Source organism: Marmota marmota, unplaced genomic scaffold (assembly GCF_001458135.2).
Source record: "Marmota marmota marmota unplaced genomic scaffold, marMar, whole genome shotgun sequence".
NCBI classification, from domain to species: domain Eukaryota; kingdom Metazoa; phylum Chordata; class Mammalia; order Rodentia; family Sciuridae; genus Marmota; species Marmota marmota.
Window position 1 is genome coordinate 8,024,628 of NW_026000076.1, and position 23,420 is coordinate 8,048,047.

Here is a 23,420-nt window from a genome sequence, read left to right on the forward strand (position 1 = left end):
ATTTTCTTATATTACTATAGCTGAAGTTATAAAGCTATGTTATTTTATGTGCACATATGACATTTATACATACTTTTATTTTTGTTGTTATAAATGTCCATAACATAAAATTTACCATTTTAATCGATTTTAAGTGTATTTATATTGTTGCAACTACATGTATCCTTTTCATTTATTAATCTGCTTGGAGATTAAATACCACTGACTGGGTGGCATAAACAAAAGAAACATTTCCTCACAGTTCTGAAGGAAGTTCAAGATCAAATTCTTGGCAGATTTTGTTTCTCCTGAGGCCTCTATCCTTGCACAGATAACCTTTTCTCTGTATATATGTGCCTGGGCTCTCTTGCAAGATACCAGTCATATTGTGTTAGGGCCTCATCTTTTTGACCTCATCTAATTTATTTACCTACTGAAATGCCTTTTCTTCAAATAGAGTCAAATTTGGGATTAGTCACATTAGTCAGTTTATAAACTAACACCTTTTGTAAAGGTACTTCAAATCCATTTCCTTGAGAATCTGCTATCTTTAGTATTAGTTTCCTGTGACTGCTCTAACAAATTATCACAAACTGAATGGTTTTAATAGTAGAAATGGTTTCTCCCTCAGTTCTGAAATTATTATTACAGAACCAGAAGTCTGAAATCATTGTTACAGAGCCCAACTCATAGTGTTGGCATAGCTGTTCTTCACCTGGAGACTCTAGAGGAATGTCCATTCTTTGCTTCTTCCCGATCCTGGTGACTGCTGATATTCCTGGATGTGGCCACATTTTCAAATGTTTATGATCTGTCTTCTAATTGCCTTTTCCTCTGTGTGTAATCAAATTTCCCCTGCTGCCTCCCTTTTTAAGCGTACATGTGATTATAACTAGGCCTACCCAGATGATCTCAAATAATCTCTCCATTTCAAATTCCCTAATCATGTTTCCTGTAGCACTCTCCACCCCCCCCCCCCCATTTTTCTCCTTATAAGGTAACATAATAGGTTCCAGGGATTAAGCTGTGGATAATATTTGTAGGGCCATTTACAGCTTGTTACACTCAGCAGTTTATATGGAGTTTTGTGGGTTTTTTAATGCTTTCACTTTGATTTTATAGTTTAGTTTAAAACAAGTAACAGTTCTGGCGTTGGTTGACAGGGACAATATTCTCATCTAGACATCATAGAAAATTCTAGCTCTGGTTTTCAATATGTGATCCTCAAAATAGTATCACTTTAGGAACTTACTAGAAATGCAGATTCATGGGCTTCATGTAGACCTACCAAAGTAGAAACTTTGGGGGCAGACTGTAGCAATCTGAAATAAGCCCTTCAGGTAATTTTGATGGACACTAAAGTTTGAGAAGCACTTTTCTAAATTGATACTACAAGAACTATATTTGTCTTACTCTCTAACCTTCTTCTGCTTAAGGCTAATATTTAAATAAATCTAGTAATTCTGGTTCACAAACTCCGTTTTTGTGCAGGGATAGAAGCATTTAGTCCCCAAGTCTTGGTATTGAAAAATCAATGAAATTAAATAATTCACTCAATAGAAGAGTGTGGTGGGTTAATTTATGTCAGTTGTATTTTACTTAAATGTGGTTATTTCATAAAGTAATTTTTTTTTTTTTTTTGTACCAGGGTTGAACCCAGGGATGCTTAACCATTGAGCCACATCCTCAATGATTTTTTTTTTTTTTTTTGAGACAGGGTCTTGCTAAGTTGCTTAGGCCCTTTCTAAGTTGCTGAGGCTGGCTTTGGAGGAATCAAACTTGTGATCCTCTTGCCTCAGCCTCCTGAGCCGCTGGGATTACAGGCATATGCCACCATGTTTAGCTGTAAAGTAGCATTTTTACATCCAGAAGTGATAATGACTTTTTTCTCCAGTTCTCAAAGATGTGAATTTGACTCATTAGCCTGAATTTTACTTGGGTTATCTTCTACATACATTTTGAGATACAAGCAAAATTTGAATCTCTTATTTAGCCCACATTGTTTAGGCTTTCATCTGCCAGCCAGTGACAATGCTGAAACAAAATAAGTGAGTTCTTGTCCTCAATATGTTCATACTATGGTTTAGAAAATATACAAAGAAGCAGAAAGTGTTGACAGGCAGCTTTCACCAGTTAGTTGCTACAGTAATTGAGAAAATGGATTTTTTAAAGCTGAAGGAATTAAAGAAGTATCTGCCAGGGTGACTGAGGTAAATATTGAAGGACTAATAAAACTGTTAAAACAAAGTTAAAGGGAGGTAGAAGGTAGATACAGGTAGATATTTGTAGTTTACCACGTGGAAGCAAAACTTAAAGCATAGGTACATGTTAGGATAACCATTATAAAGTGATCATTCATAGTTCTGGAAAGGACAAATTGAGAATGGAAAAGTTAAGAGTAATTTAGGTTGACAGTTGGAAATAAGTATGTTGGTGCCATTTTTTAAGAATATAGAATTGAAAATAATAAGTAGGTTTCAGGTAGAGCAGGAGATAAATAGAATTTAGGCAACAATATACTGAGTTTTTAGAATTTGTGAAATGTGGTACAATAGGAATAGGTAGATTTTTGGTAAGTACATTTTCTGTGGATTTTGGGGGAAGAAGTCACTATAGTAGATTGAGGGTTAAATTGGGGAAGCAGAAGAATAACAATATATGTTATTTTCTGAATAATGGTTCTTAATGCTTCAATATTAGCTATTATGACGACTAAAAGTATATTCTTTTATGCCATGCCATACTTTCTTTTTTATCTCCAGCTTTTTTGTTGTGATTTTGTTATGTATAAGTATTATATAAATTCTGACCTTGAAGTATGTTTTATGAGGAAGCACACTCTCCCTATCCATGGATTCTGCATCCACCCATTCAACTAACCCTGAATCAAAATTGTGTTTGAAAGAAAACATTTCTATACTAAACATGTACATACTTTTTTTTCTTGTTGATCACTAAACAATATAATATGGCACCTATTTACATAGCATTTGCATTGTATTAGGTACTATATAATGTAGAGATGATTTAAAAATACAGAAGGATATGCGTAGGTTATATAGAAAGACTGCCATTTTCTGTAAAGGACCTGGGCATCTGCAGATTTTGGTATCCTTAAGGGGTCTTGGAACCAAGTTCTCTGTAGAGAAATAACTACTGATTTTAACTATTATAATTGCCAAACTATTAATGAAAACAAGTTGTTACAGAAATTTTAAAAAAGAAAACTAGGAAATTTTTCATTGTGAATAGGTTATTGTTCCTCTAAAAAGGTATTTAGCAAGTTCCTGTTTTAGTTAACACTATGTTTTCAATGCTTTATCAAGAAAATAATTTTGTTTGCAGTTTTTAATTTAAAAGAATAGGGTATTGTAGATGTAGTTATTCATACCTGAAACAAATAAACAAAAAAATCCTAAATGATGGTTTTTACATGTATTTTTTCAGATTGGATTTAATTTCGGATGAGATTGTTCTTGCAGCAAGATGTTAATAAGACAAAATCTAGGTAAGTAGAAGACTACTTTAAATATTACATATTGAAGTAGAAATAACATAAAACATTTATGTTTTAAAAATATATCTTCAAAAGTCCAGAATCAATGGAATTTTTAATAAAATTTTAAAATATGAGTTGACTTTGACAAATTGACTTGATCTCATTGATTGGATAGGTGCTAAAAAAGCAACCATCAGATTATGGATCTAAATTTTTATTTTCCTTCTTTTTTGCATTCAGGGTTTCTAATGCATACAGATTTCCAGTGACTTTTCTAACATGTTAGGAAATCAAGTTGGTGTTTGGCTTAGCCACTATGAAGGAACACTTCATCATTCAGTGTAAAATCTGTTGGCTTGCTTCATTGTTCTCTTTGGTTGCTTCCATGAATTTTACTTTGTTATTTCTGTTAATGAAATTCTCCAAGTTGTTACTTCTGTTAATGTTCAGAATTGTAAATTATTCCTTTAATGTTTTTCTTGTGGGCATATTTACTGAAGGACTTTTCTAGAAATGTAGCATTCTGATTAGCTCTCCTAAGACTGTTGACTTTGTAAATTTTGAATTTTGATTATACACTTTTGACCTGGTATGTAAAAGAATGCTTTTTAATAATTTAAGCTCTTGAAATGCTAAAAATTATATTTATCATCAATAAATGAATATGGCTATTGGATATTCAGTGAAAAGAATACATTGATATAATTGCAATTAATTTAGTCTTTGTCTAACTTGCCAAAGATTTGTTGATCTCAGTGTTTGCTTAAAAAATGAAAGTCTATAATGAGCCATATACACTGTTGCATGCCTGTAATCTCAGTGATTTGGGAGGCTGAGGCAAGAGGATCTCAAGTTGAGGCCAGCTGCAGCAATTTAGCAAGACTCTCTGCAATATACAGAGACTCTGTCTCAAGGCACTGCTGGATTCAATCCCTAGTACCAGTGTAATTTCAATCTTTGATTTAATCATAGCAAGTATATTGTTAGTGTAAAGAATACTTATGTGAATTCTTATTCTTTATTAATTATTATAGTAGTACTTATATGGTAGGTACTGCTATGTAGAAAAAGTTTTGGTTAACAGGGTTTTTCTTTTTCTTGAGGAATAATACTCTATTTTTATAGCTTTTATTATAAAGAAAAAAGGTGTGTGTGTGTGTGTGTGTGTGTATTATAATCTTCTTGAAGTAGAGAATAAACCAGACTTGTACTTTAGTGTCCAAAAGAGATTTTGTTTACTAGTTGAATATATGGAGTCTATTAAAACCTTTGTTCTCATTACTTACAAGTTTGATATTGCTTTTGGCATGACACTGGTTTAACTTGTTTGACCTTAATTCGATCATAATTGTGTTCTTTTCTTCTTTATTGTGGTGTAACATACATAATATAGTGTAAAATTTACATGTCGTCTTATATGTATATTTGCACATATAACTATCATCCAGATCAAAACATAAAAACTTTTATTATCCCAGAAACTTTCCTTTGCTTTCCCTCTTTCCAATCCAGTAGCCTTCCCTTGAGGTAAGCAACCTTTTAAATTCTATTGGTATAGTTAATTTTAGCTGTGCTTGGAATGTATATACATAGAATTACATAGTAAGTGCTCTTTTGTATCTGACCTCTGTCATTCACTATGATGTTTTCATTCTTGAGGTGAGTATATGCATAGTTTATAATTTTTATTATTTTTTATTGCTGCGTAATACTACATCATATGAATATACTATAAATATTTATATTCTGCCTATAATTTTGTTAAATGAGTTTTCCAAATCTCTGGTTTCACTTGCCAACTTTTCTATGCTACTTTCTTCCTCTGTCTCTTTTATTGTTTCCTATCACCTGCAGAATAAAATGTAAGCTCTATACCATGGCATGCAATTATTTCACTATAGCTATGCCCACATGCCTAGAATTAGATGAATAAACTAAGTATGATATTTCATACTCCTGTACTAAGTATAAGTTGTTACATCCCCCCACCCCACCCTCCTCCACTTCAATTGCTAATACTTCTTCTCTTGGCTGTCTTTTTTTTCTCAAATATTCTGTTTCAAGCATCATCTCATGAGCTTTGATGTAGGCCTGGCCATATTGCAGTAGGTTGTCTTCTTTATTAAACTGTGAGCTCTTTAAAGGTAGACACTACTCATGTCTCATTTATTTTAAAAATGCAGTGCCTGGTATACTGTGTATACTAAGTGCATATTAATAGATTAGTCACATATAAGTACTATGCACTAACTTATGGTGTCACCAGAGCTCTGAGATTGGTACATATGTAAGAAGGGAAGTTATTCATTTCCTAATAGGTGAAAAATGATGGAGGAAGAAATTGAAGAGCCATAGTCAACAACTTTGATAGCATTTTTGATTCCTATAGCTTAGGAAGCTAGCTGCTGAAAAAAAAAATTTGGAAAATTTTGTATTATCATCATAGATATGTAATGTAATATTTATAAAAATATACTCTCTTCAGAAATGAAGCATTTTAAAATTGTTAAAGCATTTTGACTGGTGATGTCATTCTGTATTTGAAATTTGGCTAGTTGGATTAATAGACACCTGGGATTTTTATGACTGAAGCTTGATTGTCCTCTAGTAAATCCAAAGCAAGGAGAGGTTCTTCCCCTTGATGTGGGATCAATTTGTCATTTTTCCTTGATGTGGCTTCTGCTATGGCAATTGAACACAGAGTTGGAGATTGACCTCCATTTCTTGCTCTCCCTACAAGGATTTTCTTAGGTTAATTACCAAATATAGAACTTTGATTATCTTTTATTTCAACCTGGATGTGAAAGGTGTTTAGTTCTTGTGCATTTGAGGTTCAAGAGAAATTTAACTTTGATACTACTTGATTTAACTCTCTCTACTGGTTTTTTAGACTAGTTTTTCTCTTGAGAGATTGATGGATATACTATCCGCAGTTTCAGTGTCTTCCTCATCATTTGAGTTGGGCCATGAAGAAAATAATAAAAGAGTTTTGATTGGAGGATGTCTTTGGGAAAATATGAGCAGAAGGAACATGAACTAAAGTTTTTATTTCAGTTTTCAAGAATGATTTCATAAAGTAGTTTCATTTAACTCTATGTTCATCTTACCAAATTTACTGGCATTTTCTTTCTTTTTTTCTCTTTTCTTTTTGGTACTGGGAATTGAACCCAGCGGTGCTTAACCACTGAGGCATATCCCCAACCTTTTTAAAAAAATTTTTATTTATAAAAAAAATTTTTATTTTGAGATAGTTTCTCACTGGGTTGTGTAGGGCCTTAGTTGCTAAGGCTGGCTTTGAAATTGTGATCCTCGTGCCTCAGCCTCCGAGTTGTGGGATTGCAGGTGTGTGCCATACCACACCCAGCAGTCATTTTCTTAAATGTACTAAAGTTTATATTTTAATATAGCCTACACTTTTTGAACTGCATCTTGGTTCTGATTTTTCAAACTGTTTAAACAAGTCTTATTTTAAACCCATTGAAAAATAAATAATACTGTGAATGTCTTCTGTTATTTCACTGTTTTACTTAAAGGTATAAGGTTCAGAAATAATAAATGATTGGTTTGAGGTAAGGTGAATAATTGCAAAGATAGAAGTCTTCTGACTTCCTAGCTACCATTCTTTTAAGATGATATTAAAGCTAATTCTTTGAAATCTTTTAGGATCTTCTAGCTAAGCTGAGGACTGTAGTCCTCCCTGTCATAAAATCAGTGCTCAGTAAACATTTGTTTGATGTTGTATTGATTCACTTAATGTTTTATGAATTGATTATTATAGTTAAATTGGTTTTAGCTCATGCTTGCTAGCTAATTACTAGTCTGAGTAGGAAAGATGACTACATATGTAATTATAGTCTTAATGTGATTAGTGTTATGGAAGTCTGTGTTCATTAGAGGCAAGGAAATTGTGTATTTTTATTTATTGTATATATTCAAGCACCTATGACAATTTTTATACTAGACACTTAATAAATATTTATTAATGACTGAATGGAGACACTGAATGGTGGGAATCTTGGTGGAAGTGAAAAAAATAATTGTTGGGTTTCGTTCTCGAAATTAAAAGGCTCAGGGGTCACTCCAGGTAAACTGGGATAACTGGACTGCACAAAATAACCACACAAGAGACACAAATAACCCTTTTCTTTGGGGTTGCTGTGACGGCTCCTCTGACCTTAAGCACGTGCTGACCCCTTTTATTGAGGAGAGGCTATTCAAATGAGGCAAGGGGTCAGGTTTCGGGGGGCTGAGTCTAGCTTCATGATGTCCACTGTCAGCAGGTTGACTGACATCTAGGTAGGCCACACCCAAGGGCACAGTAAGTAATAGAAGGGGACACACATAAGGCACTTCCATGGAACATTCTATCCTAAACAGGGCAAGGCGTTATATTACAAAGGAACAGGTGAGCATAGCTCCACCCATGGGGCTGTGAGCCCGGACACAGTCACTTGAACCCTAGAAGAATGGAGCAGTCTAGCAGCATGGGTGCCTGACGCCACATCGCCACATCGCCCAGTACGGGAGTTAACTCAGTCACACGTGAGGTTTGTCTCCCACAGCTAATGCCTGGAAAAAGTGACAAACTGAAATTTGGTGAACTGTTGATGATTTATCTAGATTAAAAATTTGGGGTAAGGACTTTTAGCAGGAGAAACACTCTACGCAAAGGATGAGAGGTAATAAAAAGGGAATCTTGGTGGAAGTGAAAGAATACATGATTTGAAGTATATAGAGTTGAGCATGAGTTGTGGGTGGGGAGTGACATGCTAGGGTTTTTAAAGGAATTTGGAGTAACAGCAGTGAAAAACCACCGCAGTTTAAATGTGAAGAAGTGATGCAGTTATATCCATGGGTTTTTTTGTTCCTGTGTTTTTCTTGTTTCTTTTTTTACTGACATTTATGAAACGGTCTAATAAATTCAGCTTGGATATTTTCTTCTGTAACCTGACATCACCATATCTAAATCATGTGATCACAGTTCTCTTGTCATTGGGGTCCAAATCGTTTAGAACATTTACATTGTTTTTATTCTCTTAAAGTGTGGGTCATTTACTAGGTCTTTTACTTTGTCAATACAGCATGTGTTTATCTTTTCTTTCCGTTCCCATAGCTATTCATCTTTGGATCATCTATCTTTGCTTGCTTCATTAAAGACTTTGACTCAACTTGTTAAGGAAGTTGCTCTGTTAAAGAACATTAAAAATTTCTTAAGGAGAATTTTAATTCTTAGGTCTTATATTCAAGAGTTTCCAAATTCATGTTTTACTTGATTTTTAAGTTTCATCTCCTACTGGTTTTCCTCTTTTTCTTTCTGGTCCCCGCGTACCTCCCCACCCCCCCCAGTGTTGGGAATCAAACCCAGGGCCTCAAGTATGCTAGGTAAGCTCTCTACCGCTAAGCCATTTCCCCAGCCTTTTTTACTATTTTTTTAAAATAAGCAATTTGTTTCAGTCTAATGAATCATCATTTTTTGAAAATTTTCACCTTTATTCATATCTTTCCATTTGTGTTATCTCTGCTCTTGAAATTTAACTAATCTAAGAAAACTCTGCTTAAATTCTACCTCTGCCTTGAGGTAACATAGTACCTGCTGTATGGGAGAGAAAAATTTCTTTTTTCACTCATCACTAGGTTTATAGTGGAGAACCCTTTAACAAAAGACAAGTTAATGAGAAAAGCAGACAAATTTATTTAATGAAAGTTTTATTTGACGTGGAAGTGTTCAGGAATGAAGACTAAAAGAAACAGAAAAAAACTATTTTTATGGACAACCTGCAAAAGTATGATTAGTGGGAATTCTTATTGTTATCTCTATGGGACATTCCTTCCTTCCCTATAGGGCAAGACACCTATCACATAAGGCACAAGGCTTTTTAGGGGGGAAAGGAAAGAGAATGTCAAAGAGTGAGATATGGCCTGCCTTGCATTTTTCTTAAATGCCAAGATGCCTTATTTCCTGTCCCCCATTCATTGAGAAGTCACTTTCTGTCATTATCTATGGTGCTTGGAAACTAAACTACCTTTAGCTGAATGACTTTAAAACATAGCAAGAAAATGAGATACTGAATATTGACATCTGCCAGAACACCCTCCATAATTGACAAGGTCTTACATTTTTTGATTGATTGAAACCCAAATCATGATAACCTTATGTTTATGTTTTAAAATAGAAGTTTCTGTAGTGTTTGCTGTTGCTATGCTTGATAAACTCTGAAATATTTTATTTTCCTAATTGATGAAAAGCAAACCCATGATAAACTCAAGCTTATTTTTAACATTTATATAGTGCTTGCTATATGCCAGGAATTATTATGAGTACTTTATAAATATTAATCCAGTCCTTGCTTTGTAGATATAAAGCTGAGATATAATGAATTTAGCAGTAAAAGGGCTAGGATTTGAATCACATAGTCTAGCTTCAGAATCTAAGCTTTTAAAGAATTTGTTAAACTGTTCTCGTTAGAGCACTAAAATAAGTGATAGAAGAAACAATTCACACAAAAATAATAATATGTGTACGCTCTCATTTATACTTTCACCTGTTTCTCTCTCATATTTATTGGTCCCCACATACCCTTACTGGTAATTTTTTTCCCCATGTTTTAAATATCTTGTATAAGCAGAAACATATAGTATTTGTCTTGTTTCACATAGCACAGGACCTTCAAGGTTCATCTGTGTTGAAGCATTTTGCCAAATATTCTTCTTTTCAAGGCTACATGATATTCCATCATATGTGTGTATATGTGTGTATCATTGACTATCTCTTTGAGATCCTGCTGCTACTCTTTGGGATATATTTCCAGAAGTAGAAATGCTGGATTATATAACAATTCTAATTTTGGTTTTCTGAGGAACTACCATACAGTATTCTGTAGTGGCTTCACCATTTGACATTCCCATCGTCCATTCACAGATGCTCCTATTTCTTTCTTTCTTTCTTTCTTTTTTTTGTCTTGTTTTATATACAAAAAGACCCTGATGTCTAGGGAAGGGGAGGAGAGATAGACCCCTTATTGTATAGAATAGGGGGCAGGAGAAGGATAAGCCATAAAAGGAGGAGTAGGTAATGCCGCAGTCTGGCTGGGCACAATCAGGAGTCACTTGTCAAAAGAAACTAACTTTAGTTTTAGAACCACACAGGCCAAACAAAACAGCCTCTCAGGAAAAACCCTCAGAGCCTCAACTGCCACCACAGGCTTTTTACAAGCCTCTCTCTCCACCTCCCACAATCCTCCTGCTCTTGAGGCCGATTGGCTGGGTCACGTGGGCGGAGCCAAAAAAAGTCCCCCAATGAGCAGCTCCGTGGTCTGAAAGGGCAGGGAAACAGTCCAATGAGCATCACCGCAGAGGAGCCAATCAGCTAGATGTTGCTGGGGCCGCTGTGAGCCAATCATCAGCCGGCAGCTGGAAGTTTGCTGGCAGCTGGAAGTTTGCTGGGGCCCCTTCGGCTGTGGCTCTCAACAGGTAGAAAATATCATTAAGGTAGCAAAATATTCTCTGTAAAAAAGTTGGAGGAGTCTTTACAGCCTCACAGAGAAAGTCAGAGGTCACCTTCTCAATGGGGTTCTCTCCACTCAAGTGTCCAGAAGAAGGAAAATAGCAGCATCCCTTTCTTCTGTAGCAGCCACTCCAGTGCTCACACTGGATCATCTTCCTAATGTAGAGTGCTGCAAGGCATGGAAGGCAGAGATTCACCTGTGACTCCTCCATCTCAGTCACCACAGACTGCACTGGGCAAGATCCTCGGGAGTGGTGGGGACAGGCTCCTTGGGGTAGAGTTCTCGGGGCCAGTCATCTTCTGGAGGCAGTCTGATCAGGTCAAAGATTTTGCCCAACTGGTCAGCTTCAGAGTTTCCACAGAAAAGAGGGCTTACGATGAAACATCTCTGCAAAGATATAGCCAACGCTCCACGTGGGTTGCATATGTAGACTACATTAGAACTTCAGGAGCATGTACCAAAGTATAACAACCACAGGTGTAAGGGCCATCTAATAGCTGTATATTCTGGTCAGGCCAAAATCAGCCAGCTTGACTGTCCCACTACTTCTCACAATGAGCCATGTAAATGACATAAAGAAAACCTAGGCCTCTTAGAAACCGGCACGGAAGATCCTTGATGGTCTCAGGTGCCTTGTCCAGTTGTAGGAATTCTCTATATATTCTGGATATTAATCCCTTATCAGATATCTGATTTGCAAATATTTTCTCCCATTCTATGTGCAGTCTTTTGAATCTGCTTACATTGTCTTTTGTTCCACAAATTTTCACAAAGTACAGTTTGTCTGGTTTTTTATTTTGTATTATTGCTTGTGCCTTTGAAATCATATCCAAAAAACCATTGCCCAACCAGTGTCATGAAACTCTTGCCTTATTTTTCTTCTAGGAGCTTTATAGTTCTAGATTTTGTATTTTGGTCTTTTGTCTATTATGAGTTAATTTTTATATATAATTTGAGGTTCTTTTTCAAGATTGTTGGCTTTTGGGGGGGGGTCCCTTAAGATTGATTCCATATCAATTTAAGCTTTTTTTTTTTTCCTGTTTCTACAGAAACTGTCACGGGATTGTGTTGATTCTTAGATTACTTTGGGGATCATAGTGACATATTAAGTCTTTGAATCCATGAACATGAGATGTGTTTCCCTTTATTCATGTCGTCTTTAATTTCTTTAAGTAATGTCCTTAATTTTCATTGTATAAGTTTCTCTCTTCCTTTGTTAATTAATTCCTAAGTATTTATTCTTTTTTTATACTATTTTAAATGGAATTGTTTTTCATTTTTTTGGTTTTGTCATTATTAGTATATTGAAATGCAACTGATTTTTATTTGTTGGCTTTTTATCCTACTATTTTGCTGAATAAATGTTTTTGTGGAATCCTTAGGGTTTTGGATCATATCATCTGCAAACAATATAATTTTATGTTTTCCTTTTCAATTTGTATGCATTTTATTTCTTGCTTAATTGCTGTGATTAGAACTACGAGTGATGTGTTGAATAGAAAAGGTAAGAATCTTGTCCCCTCATCTGAGAGGCAAAACTTTTTAGTCATTCACCCTTGAGTATAACGTTAACTCTGGGCTTTTCATGTGTGGCTTCTAATATGATGAGGTAATTTCCTTCTATTTCTAATGGGTGTAAGGTGATAATCTCATCGTGGTTTTGATTTGCATTTCCTCAAGTATTAGTAATGTTGAACATCTTTTCCTGTGCCTGTAAGACTTTTGTATATCATCTTTGGAGAAATGTGTATTTAAGTCCTGATTTAGAAAATTAGTTTTTTGTTTTTAATTGAGTTGGAAGAATCTTTACATATTCTGAATATTAACCCCTTATCAGTTATGGTTTGCAAATGTTTTTCTTTCATTGCAAAGGTTTCTTTTTTTTTTTAACCCTGTTAATTGTTGCTTTTGATGTACAGAAGTTTTAAAGTTTTATGTACTGTAATTTATCTGTTTTCACATTTTTGTTTGTGCTTTTGGTATCATACCTAAGAAATTATGGCCAAAGCCAGTGTTATGATGCATTTCCCCTTATTTTCTTCTAAGAATTTTATAGTTTTAGCTCTAACCTTTGGATCTTTGGTCCATTTTGAGTTTTGTATGTGCAACTTTTGTGCTTTGATAAGATTGTTTTGGTTATTTTAGAAACCCTTGAGATTCCTGTGAATTCTAGAATGGATTTTCCTATTCCTGAACAAAGGTTATTGAGATTTTGATAGGGATGGATTTCATTGAATCCGTACATTTCTTTGTGTAGTATTGATGTCTTAATAATGGAAAGTCTTCCAATCTATGAACATGGGATGTGTTTTCTATATTTGTGTCATCTTTAATATCTTTTAGCACCATTTTTTAGTTTTAATATACAAGATTTCTGCCTTCTTGGTTGAGTTTATTCCTGTGCATTTTATTCTTTTAGATGCTACTGGAATTGGAGTTGTTTTCTTTCTTTTTTCTTTTTTTTTTTTGTTTTTTAAAGATTTTTTTAGTTGATGCACCTTTATTTTCCATTTATTTATATGCAGAGCTGAGGATCGAACTCAGTGCTTCACACATGCTAGTCAAGTGCTCTGCTACTGAGCCCCAGCCCCAGCCCCAGTCCCTGGAGTTGTTTTCTTAATTTTTCTTTTTGGTCGTTGTTAGTGTATAGAAACAGTTTATTTTTGTATGTTGATTTTTACATACTGCAACTTTGCTGAATTTTTAAAATAGCTTTAACAGAGATGTGTGTGTATGGAATTCTTAGGATTTTCTATGTTTAGGATCTTATCATCTTTGAACAGATATTATTTTACTTCTTCCTTTTCCAACAGGATGCCTTTCATATCACTTTTCCTTTGTTCCCTCCCTTTCTTTACCCTTCCCTCTCTCTTCCTTCTTCTTTTTTTCCCCTCCCTAACCTATTCTTCCCTCTTTCTTTTTCCCCACCCTGTTCTTTCTTCTCTGACTGGGAATTTCAGTACTGGGTTAAAATAGAAGTGGCAGAAATGGGACTTTGGTTTGTTCCTGATCTTTGAGGGAAAGCTTCCAATTTTTCATGAAGTATGAAGTTAGCACTGTCCTTTTCTTATATCTTTCTTATATTTTGTTATGTTGAAATATTTTCCTTCTATTCCTAGTTTGCTAAGTGTGTTTATCATGAAAATGGGTGTTGAATTTTGTTTTATACGTTTTCTGCATCAATTGAGATGATCACGTGCTTTTGTCCATTTTGTTAATTGATTGATTTTTTTGTTGTTGTTGAATCTTCCTTGCATTCCAGGAATAAGTCCCAGTCGATAATCTTTTTAAGGTGCTCTTGAATTCTCTGTGCTAGTAATTTGTTTCAAGTTCTCAAATTTGTTTTCTTCCTGGATAAATGAAGACTCATGAATGATTTTATAATGAAGCCATACTGCATCATATACTTTTACTCTGTCCTTCACTTCTAAGGAAAATATGTTCAGAGGAATGTAAGCGAAAAGTGTTTTTCAACAGATAATTATTACATATCCCAGTATTTGCTTGTACCTAATTAATCACAACACATGATAATTATACTTGGATTCTACATGGTCCTTTATAATCATGACTGTGCATTACAGTGCCATAAGAGATTAAACACATACAAACACATTCAAACGTCAGAGAGTGAGTGAACATTAATACTTTTAAAAAACTCTTCAAATGCAGGTATATTTGAAAATTCTGACCTAGTTGATCCTAGTTACATATCAGTGTTCTATGCAAAATTAAAAAAAAGGTGGTGGGGGGGAGCAAATCTACAGGCCTTAATGAAGTCGATCAAATTTTAGTGAAGCAGTTGTGATTTTCTTTGTGCAATCTTTTAAAATTTTTTTTCCCAAGTTTTTCTGAAGCACAGCTAGGATTTTAACATTGTCTAGAATTTTCTCAGCCACAGAAGATGATATTTAGCAAGAGCTCTAATGTGAGCTGAAAGGAGATCCATGTGTTTTCTATATTAGGTATATAAAAGCTAAGTTGTTCTCTTCTGATCATCAAGGAAATTGACATATGGGGTGCCTGTCCAAGTAGAGATCCATCTTACTTCTATTTGGGGTTGCAGTGATATGGGGTAGACAGGACCACATTTTTTTCTTAAGCTGATCTGCTCCTATACCCACACAGATCTTGTTTTTATATATCAGTATTTAGCATAAAAGTGACCTTAGTTTGGTGTTTTCAGAAGGCAGAAATTACTGGTTATTCACTTATCACAAGAGAACCTTCATATGCAGTATGAATTGAAACATCTGGTTCTTCCAAGGTGAGTATAGTGGTCTGGTAGGGATATCATAAGAAAATGCCACAGACTGGTTAGCCTAAAAAATAGAAATATTTTTTCACATTTCTGGAGGCTGGAAGTCCAAGATTAAGACATTGTCAGCTTTAGTTTATCTTCAGGCCTGTCTCCTTGACTTGCTCTCTCTTTGACCCTTTTTCTGTGCTTACTCATCCTCCATGTCAGTTTTTATGTCCTAGTCTCTTATAAGGACTTGAGTCATGTTGGATTACGGACCACACTAATGGCTTCATTTTAACTTTCTGTTAAGGCCCTCTTCAAATAAGGTCACATATTGAGGAATTGGAAGGGGTTGGAGGTGTCAGGGCTTCAACATGAATTTTGGGTAGTTACCATTGAATTTGTAATGAGTTAGTTCAGAATGTTTTAATGTATAACTGAATGATTTAATGGGTTGAATTAAATCATTTGGAATTATTTATCAGATGCTGCTTAATAAAGTAACTGCTAAAGATGATGATGACTTCGATTTTTGTAATTAATATTTATTTAACCACAACTTGGAAATGTAGTAAGAAGATGTAATGTATTGATTAGATTTGTGATTTTTTATTTTCTGTGACAGTAAACATGTATCTATTTGTCATTATATCTGAGTTATACTTAAAATATTTAGTAAAAGAGTCATAAATCTGGAAGGGAGTTTTAGCATATAGCCTTATTTTATATCACTTGTGATATAATTTTAAGGGGGAGTGCTGGGGGGCTTAATCCAGGGCCTTGAGCATGCTAAGAATGCACTTCTATGAGCTGCAGCTTTAGCCCCACAAGTGTTTTACAATTTCATTCTGATCCTCTTTATCATTATGATATTGAAAGAAATAGTACATGTTTGTACTATCAAAATTGTACAGTTCAATCAGTATATAGGCATTGCTTATGTACCACAAAGCTAATGATACAGCAATAAATGTTTCAGAGATTTAAATTATTCTAAAAGGTAGTAATGGTTATATTGAATCATTGTCAAAAGTCTGCTTGTTTCTCAGATATCACATCAAATCAAGAGACCCACTAAAATATATTATATACTTTAAAGTTTGAAAGGAAATTACCAAATTAAAAAAATTGTAAGTTTTTTATTTGAGCAGAAATAAATTGCCCCTTTTACTGTATTTTGATATCTTGTTGTAAATTATATCACACATAGCCTTTTAAGTTTCTAGTACATAACGGTTCATTTATATACTTAAGAAATTTGGTAAATCTTACATCACTTTAAAAAGTAATTGTTGATAAGACTTGTGAGTAAAGTGTATGTAGACTTATTAGGATGAGGTTTATAATATCAAATCATATTATTTTCCATATACTTTCAAATGGATTGCATAGTTGAATATTAAAATAAGCTTGTATCTTTTATGCACATATTGGTGCCTAGAGAAGGGCTACCTAGAAATAGGCAATGTGTCTGATGAAACCAGTTGGAGTTAATAAAAGGGAAGCTTTAATTCCTGTAATTGATTGCAGGCCCTTATTGTTCATTTATAGTTAGCTTATTTTTTGTGTTCCTTCCTTCACTTAGGCCCTGGGCTACCTTTTCGGTGCTTAGCACAGCAAATACATTGGAAGACATGGCTCCTTTTCTCTTTGAACCATGGGAAAGATTTTTCTAAAAACTTATGTCCTTTGAGAGAAATACATTAATCAGTAGTCATTAGTTGAATATTTGAAAGACATCTTTTAAAAGAACAGTTCTACAAGAGCATATGACAAAGAACTTGACAGAATGCATTGAGAAAGGTTTCCCATAAATGACCTTGAGCACTGATCTAAAGAGAGATTATGAGTTAAGGTTAATGGATTTGTGTGATACAAGGCTAAAGAGAAGAGAATAGAGGATTCCACATCAAGTAAACTGCCTATACAGAGGTCATGTGTTGGAGAATTTGAGAGAAGACCAGTGAATTGGATAACTAAGGACTGGTGGAAGGGAAGTGTGAGATCAAAGTGGAGAGATAGGCAGGGCCCAGAACAGCTGTTTCAGCTGGTTTTAGATTTGGAACTGTGTTCTGAGAGAGGAAACTTTTTTTACAGAGGAGTAATGAACTTGTGTAGTTCATCTCTGAGGTATGAGAATGATTAGCAAGGGACCAGTCAATTCCATTTAGAAATCTGAGATGCTTTTAAAGATTCTTTCTGCTATTACAATGTACAAAAAGTTAGCTATTAATTGTGTTCAACACAGTAGATACTATTTAGATGCCAGGGGCCTATGAGTGAAAAAAACCATGTCTCCGCCCTCTAGAAGCTTACTTTGTAGTGGGGGAGAAAGAAACAACCAAGGGCTTGGATTATGGCTCAGTGGCAGAGCCCTTGCCTCTAAAGTATGAGGCATTGGGTTCGATCCTCAGCACCACATTAAAATAAATAAATAAAATAAAGGTATTGTGTTCATATACAACTAAAAAAATATTTTTTAAAAAGAAACAATCAAATAACTGTTTAGTGTGTCAGGTATTAAGAACACATGTATTTTTTGTATACTATGAAGAAAAATATAATCAGAGAGGAGAATACAAAGTTACTAAGTGTACTATTTTCTTTAGAATGCTCTAGGAAGAACTGTGAAGGAGATAATTAGACCTGAGTGTGGAGTAACTGATTCATGCATATATTTGAAGGTGGAACTTCATTTAGAGCAAAGTACCTGGGGCATGGTCAAGGAATAGCAAGGAGGAGGCTCATGTGAGTATGGTGAGAAAGAGGAGAGTAGTAGGAGATGAAGTCTAGGACTAAGTACATTATAATTGGATTAAACATGAACTATATGACACTTATTAATTTGATATATTTAATAGTTTTTAAATAAATTTGTCATTTCTTTTGCTGGTAGTACTTAATGAAATTAAAACAATATTGTGTGGGGCTGGGGTTGTATCTCAGTGGTAGAGCGCTTGCCTAGCATGTGTGAGGCACTGGGTTTGATTCTCAGCACAACATATAAATAAATAAAGGTCCATTACAACTAAAAAAAATTTAAAAAAAATATTATGTGATTTAAACTAAGGATCTTTTTGTCTTCTTTTTTAAGTTAAAAAAAAATGTACTCTTTTCCCCAAATTTCAGAATGTAGTGTTCTGGGTTGACGTGTACCTCCCCCTCCTCAAATTTCTATGTTAAAAGTTCAGGTCCCTGCTCCTCAGAGCATAACCTTATTTGGAGATAAGGTCTTTACAAAAGTAAATCAAGGTCAAGTGAGGTCCTAATCCAGTTTTGAGTGGTATTCTTTTTAAAAATATTTTTATACAAATAAAAACATTATAGTTAATAGTGGGGTTGGTTCATTTTGACATTCATAAATGTGTGTAACAAAATTTGCTCCATTTAAGTCCCCATTACTTCTGCTTTCCCTCCTCTGTTTCCTCCCATAGTATTTTTATAAAGTGGGGAAATTCGAACACCAAGATACTTACAAAAGGAAGAATTGAAGAGACACAGGAAATAGATGGTCCTTTTACAAGCCAAGGAGAGACCTGGAAGAGATCCTTCTTTGACAAACCTCAGAAGGAACCAACCCTTACCCTTACTGACACCTTCATCTTGGATTTCTAGCATCCAGATTTGTGAGACAGTAATTTCTGTTGTTTTGGCCATCCAGTGTGCAGTATTTGGTTACTATAGTCCTAGAAGTCTAATATAGGTATTGACTAAAGAGCATAGGTTTTGTCTTTTTTTTTTTTTTATACTCCCTCTCTCTTCACTTTCCTTGTACTTAACAAAGGTAACATTATTAGGAACCTTTTAGATCTTTTACTGTGTGTGTGCTTCATAAATTTCTAAAGTAGTGCATGTTTTTTAGGGAAATGTGGATTTAAAAAGTAACAAGCAAGAGAAAGTCAATGCTGCAGCATTATATTCATAATTCTTTGCCCTCCAAGAAAATTTTAACTTTTAAATTATAACAAGATAACACATTTTCCAAAACAAACAAAAAAGACCTCTAAGGTTGTTTCTAAACTTTTACCAAGATTATAAGATTGATTTTTCTCATTTCAATATAATATTCCAGTGTAACTTTTTCTGTTACTTATAAGTGGTATTTTAGAAAAAGAATTTGCCACCACTTGGTGGCACTACATGGCTTAAAAACGAATTAGATTGTCTTCTGTTAACTGTTTGCTGTTAAACATAAATGATTAAATTCAGAGGGGATCTGTTTGTTATGAACAACTTGGTATTTTAAGTGTTTGATTCTTGTTTTGTAAACAAAATAATTATTGGTATTATGGAATAGGGTTTATTAAAATGTCATGGAATATAAAAATGTAATCCAGAGCTTAGATTGTTGGGTAGGGAAGTTTATAAATTTTTGATAGAAACCTCCTTTAGTTCAGTGTCTTAATCCTCGTCTTAGTCTAAATTTGAGAAAAATATTTTTAATATTAGAAACAAACATCATCAACTTTTGTTTAGTATCAATTAGCATTTTCTAAGTCATGTGTATTTTATTTTCGAGTTAAGAAACTGAATTTTTTCAGGTGATTAAGATAAATAAATCATTAGGAAAACAATTTAAATTTATTTAATTATGCCTTCCTGTAGCATATTAAAAACTCAAGAAGTTCTTTAAGATATTTTATTCCTTTTATTTAATTAGACAAAGGATCTTGAAGTGTAAGAAGTGAAAATTTTATTGTATTTTCAGACATGATTTTTACTTTCAAACAATTGATGAAAATACCATAATAAAGTTTGTGTAATATAGATAGAAAACATTCTAGGTTGCATTTATAACATACAAAATATAGTGCTTCGTGTAATTTTAGAAATTGAAATATAGCACATAGGAAAGTGTTCAAAGTGTAAATATATAGCTCAGTGAATCACCAAAAAGTAAACACTCCATGACCACCATAGATAAGAATGCTGCTAGCAAGAGAGAATCCCTGTTTCTTTTCCCAATCACTATTCCATTGCACTTTCCCAGAGTTGCCACTAGCCTGACTTCAAAGAATATAACTTTTTTGAACTTTATTTATATAAAAGTCTATTTTACAGTGGTATTATTTTGTCTGTCATGAACATTCTTCGACATGTATTTTGATGCATATTAACAGTTTGGATCTGGAATGTCCCCCCAAAGGCTTATGTGTTGAAGGGTTGGTCCTCAGTGCAGCAAATGTTCAAGCCTCAGTGGGGCTTTTGGGAAATGATTGGACCATCAGGGCTCTAACCTCATCAGTGGATCAATCTAGTCATAATTTGATGACACTGTTACGAAATGGTGGAAACTTTAAAAGGTGGGGCCTAGTTGGAGAAAGTAGATCCTTGGGGTTAACTATATCTTGTCCCCAGCCTGTCTTTCTCTTTGCCTCCAGGCCACTATTGAATGAGCAGTTCTATTCTATTACCCACTCCTTGCCATGATGTCTATGCCTCAACAAAGCTTCAAAATGACAGGGCCAAGTGACCATGCACTGAAACCCCCAAAACCAGAAGCTAAAGTATCTTTCTTCCTCTCAGTTGTTTTTCTTAGGTATTTGTCACAGTTTTGGAAAGCTAACGCAATGTCATTTGAAACATTTATATTGGTTATTTACCAAGAGTAGAATCTGGATTACTGGTATATGTATGTTCAAAGGTAACAAAAATTATTTTCAAAGTGGTTGTATAGGCAGTTTCTGTTATCCTATATCTTCGCCTTTCTGGAGAATGGGTTTTCCTGATTTTAAATGAAATTGAGCACTTTTTAATAAATGTATTTTCTTTTTAGATAATCTCTTGACTCCACTAATTTTTTAAAATTGAGTTTTCTCTTTTTTCCATTGGGTTTGTCATCCTTTTTGTTTTTAGGAGCTTTAATGTGTTCTAAATGTAAGTTTTTTGTTAGTTGTATTTGTTAGAAAAATCCACTTTGGCTGATAATCACTCTTAAATGTTTTATTGAAAGGAACGTCTGATTTTCATGTAGCCTGGTTTATCATTGTTAATAGTCAGTGCATCTTATGTCCTGTTTAAGAAGTTTTTACCCTGCTCCAGTGACGTAAAAGTACTCTCAAGTTTAAAAAAAATTTTTTTTTTTAAGAACAGTGGTTCTCAACTACAGGCAATTCCCCCATCTCTCATTCCATATCTCCCATTCCCTGATTGGGACATTTGACAGTGTTGGGAAACATTTCATAACTGAATGAATGTAGTTCTGAAATCTAGTGAATTGGGCTAGGATGGTGCTAAATATCCTATAATGTACAGAATGCAAAGCATCCTATAGTGCATAAAATAGTTATATAGCCAGTGTCACTAATGTTAAAGTAGAGAAATGTTATCCTAGAAGCCTTTTTATTTTGAAGTATGAAGGTCACCTTTTCTTTTTTCCTGAGAAATATATATTTATATACCATTATTGTAAAGATTGTCTCCTTATTACTGTACAGCATCACCTTTGTCTTAAGCGATCTTATACACATATGGATCTTGTTTCCAGACTCTGCTCCCCCCTCCCCAGTTGGTCTACTTTATCTATTCTTGCATTAATACCACAATATTTTAATTCTTCTGGCATTATAAGTCTTTATATCCAAGAAGGCAAGTCCTCCCCCTTTTTTCATTTTGGCTACTTGCATTTCTATAAATGTTTAGTTTTTATTGGGGGGGGGGGGAATGTACTGGGGATTGAACTCGGGGACTCTCAACCTCTGAGCCACATCCCCAACCCTATTTTGTATTTTATTTAGAGAAAGGATTTCACTGAGTTGCTTAGCGCCTCACTTTTGCTGTGGCTGGCTTTGAACTCACAATCCTTCTGCCTCGGCCTCTGGAGCTGCTGGAATTACAGTGAATTAATTCCTGATGGGAATTAATTCACTGTAACTGGAGGTAGGTCTGGTGTGGCTGTAGGAAGTGATTAATTGGGGGCATGGCTATGGGGATATATATTTTGTATCTCGTGAGAGGAGTCTCTCTGCTTCTGGATCATCAAGTGAGCTGTTTCCCTCTGCCACACTATTCTGCTATGATGTTTAGCCTCTCCTGGAGCTGCTGAGGAATAGAGCCTGTGGATTGAGACCTCTGAAACTGTGAGCCCTCAACTTTTCCTCCCTACAGTTGTTTGGGTTGGGTCCTTTTAGTCGCAGGAGAAAAACTGACTAAAACAACGAGTAACACAATTTTGTGAAAAATACTCTTTGTAAAATAAAATTTAGTGAGAAGAGGAGCATTGTTTTGCATTTAAAAAGGAATCTTCCTGTTAAAAATATTCAAGAGGGGCTGGAGTTGTGGCTTAGTGGTAGAGCACTTGTCTAGCTTGTGTGAGGCACTGGGTTCAATTCTCAGCACTACATGTAAATAAATGAATAAATAAAGGTCCACCAATGTCTAAAAAATACTTTAAGAAGTAGTCAAGATATCTAGATCTCATCAACTTCTGTTTTAATCTGTTGAGATATAGCCACTGGAAAATTTAATTTCATATTTGTGATAAAATGAGAATGAAAAGGGCAGATAAGGTGTTGATATTATTTTGAAAATAGTTTGGATATTTGAAGATCCCCTTTGTATGGCTATTCAGTTGTCCCAGCACTATTTATTCAAAAGACTTCTTTCCCCACTGACAGGTCTTGGTGCCTTTGTCGAAAATCATTTCACCTAAGTTTTTTTTTTTTTTTGGTACTGGGGATTGAACTCAGGGCCAATCAACCACTGAGCCACATCCCCAGCCCTATTTTGTATTTTATTTAGAGACAGGGTCTTAACTGAGTTGCTTAGCGCCTCGCTTTTGCTGAGGTTGGCTTTTGAACCTCATCCTCCTACCTCAGCCTCCTGGAGTGACTGGGATTATAGGCATGCGCTACTGCACCCAGCTTTCCTAATTTGTTTCTATTTTTAGGTGTTATTTTTATAATACAGAGCCCCTTGTAGTTTTATATAAATTGAGTATCAGCTTTTTCATTTCTGCATAAAGGCCTTTACAATTCCACTAGAGAGCTGGGTGTTGTGGGGCAGGCCTGTAATCCCAGCAGTTAGGGAGCCTGAGGCAGGACCTTAAAACCACCTTCAGCAAAAGCGAGGCACTAAGCAACTCAGTGAGACCAGTGAGACCCTGTCTCTAAATAAAATACAAAAATTAGCGCTGGGGGTGTGGTTTAGTGATTGAGTACCCAAGTTCCATCCTTGGTACCCCCACTCCCTGCCC

General features: G+C 34.7%; 1 protein-coding gene across 9 annotated transcripts in view; it reads left to right on the forward strand.

Moving 5' to 3' along the window:
- Positions 1-23,420, forward strand: part of Znf644 (zinc finger protein 644) — a 99,985-nt gene that overhangs the window by 31,717 nt on the left and 44,848 nt on the right. For all 9 annotated transcript variants that reach the window (XM_048814473.1, XM_048814480.1, XM_048814472.1 and 6 more), the window contains exon 2: positions 3,427-3,487. In XM_048814473.1, coding sequence (XP_048670430.1) covers positions 3,444-3,487 — 44 coding nt within the window. In that variant the 5' untranslated portion in view covers positions 3,427-3,443. The remainder of the gene's footprint in view (positions 1-3,426; positions 3,488-23,420) is intronic.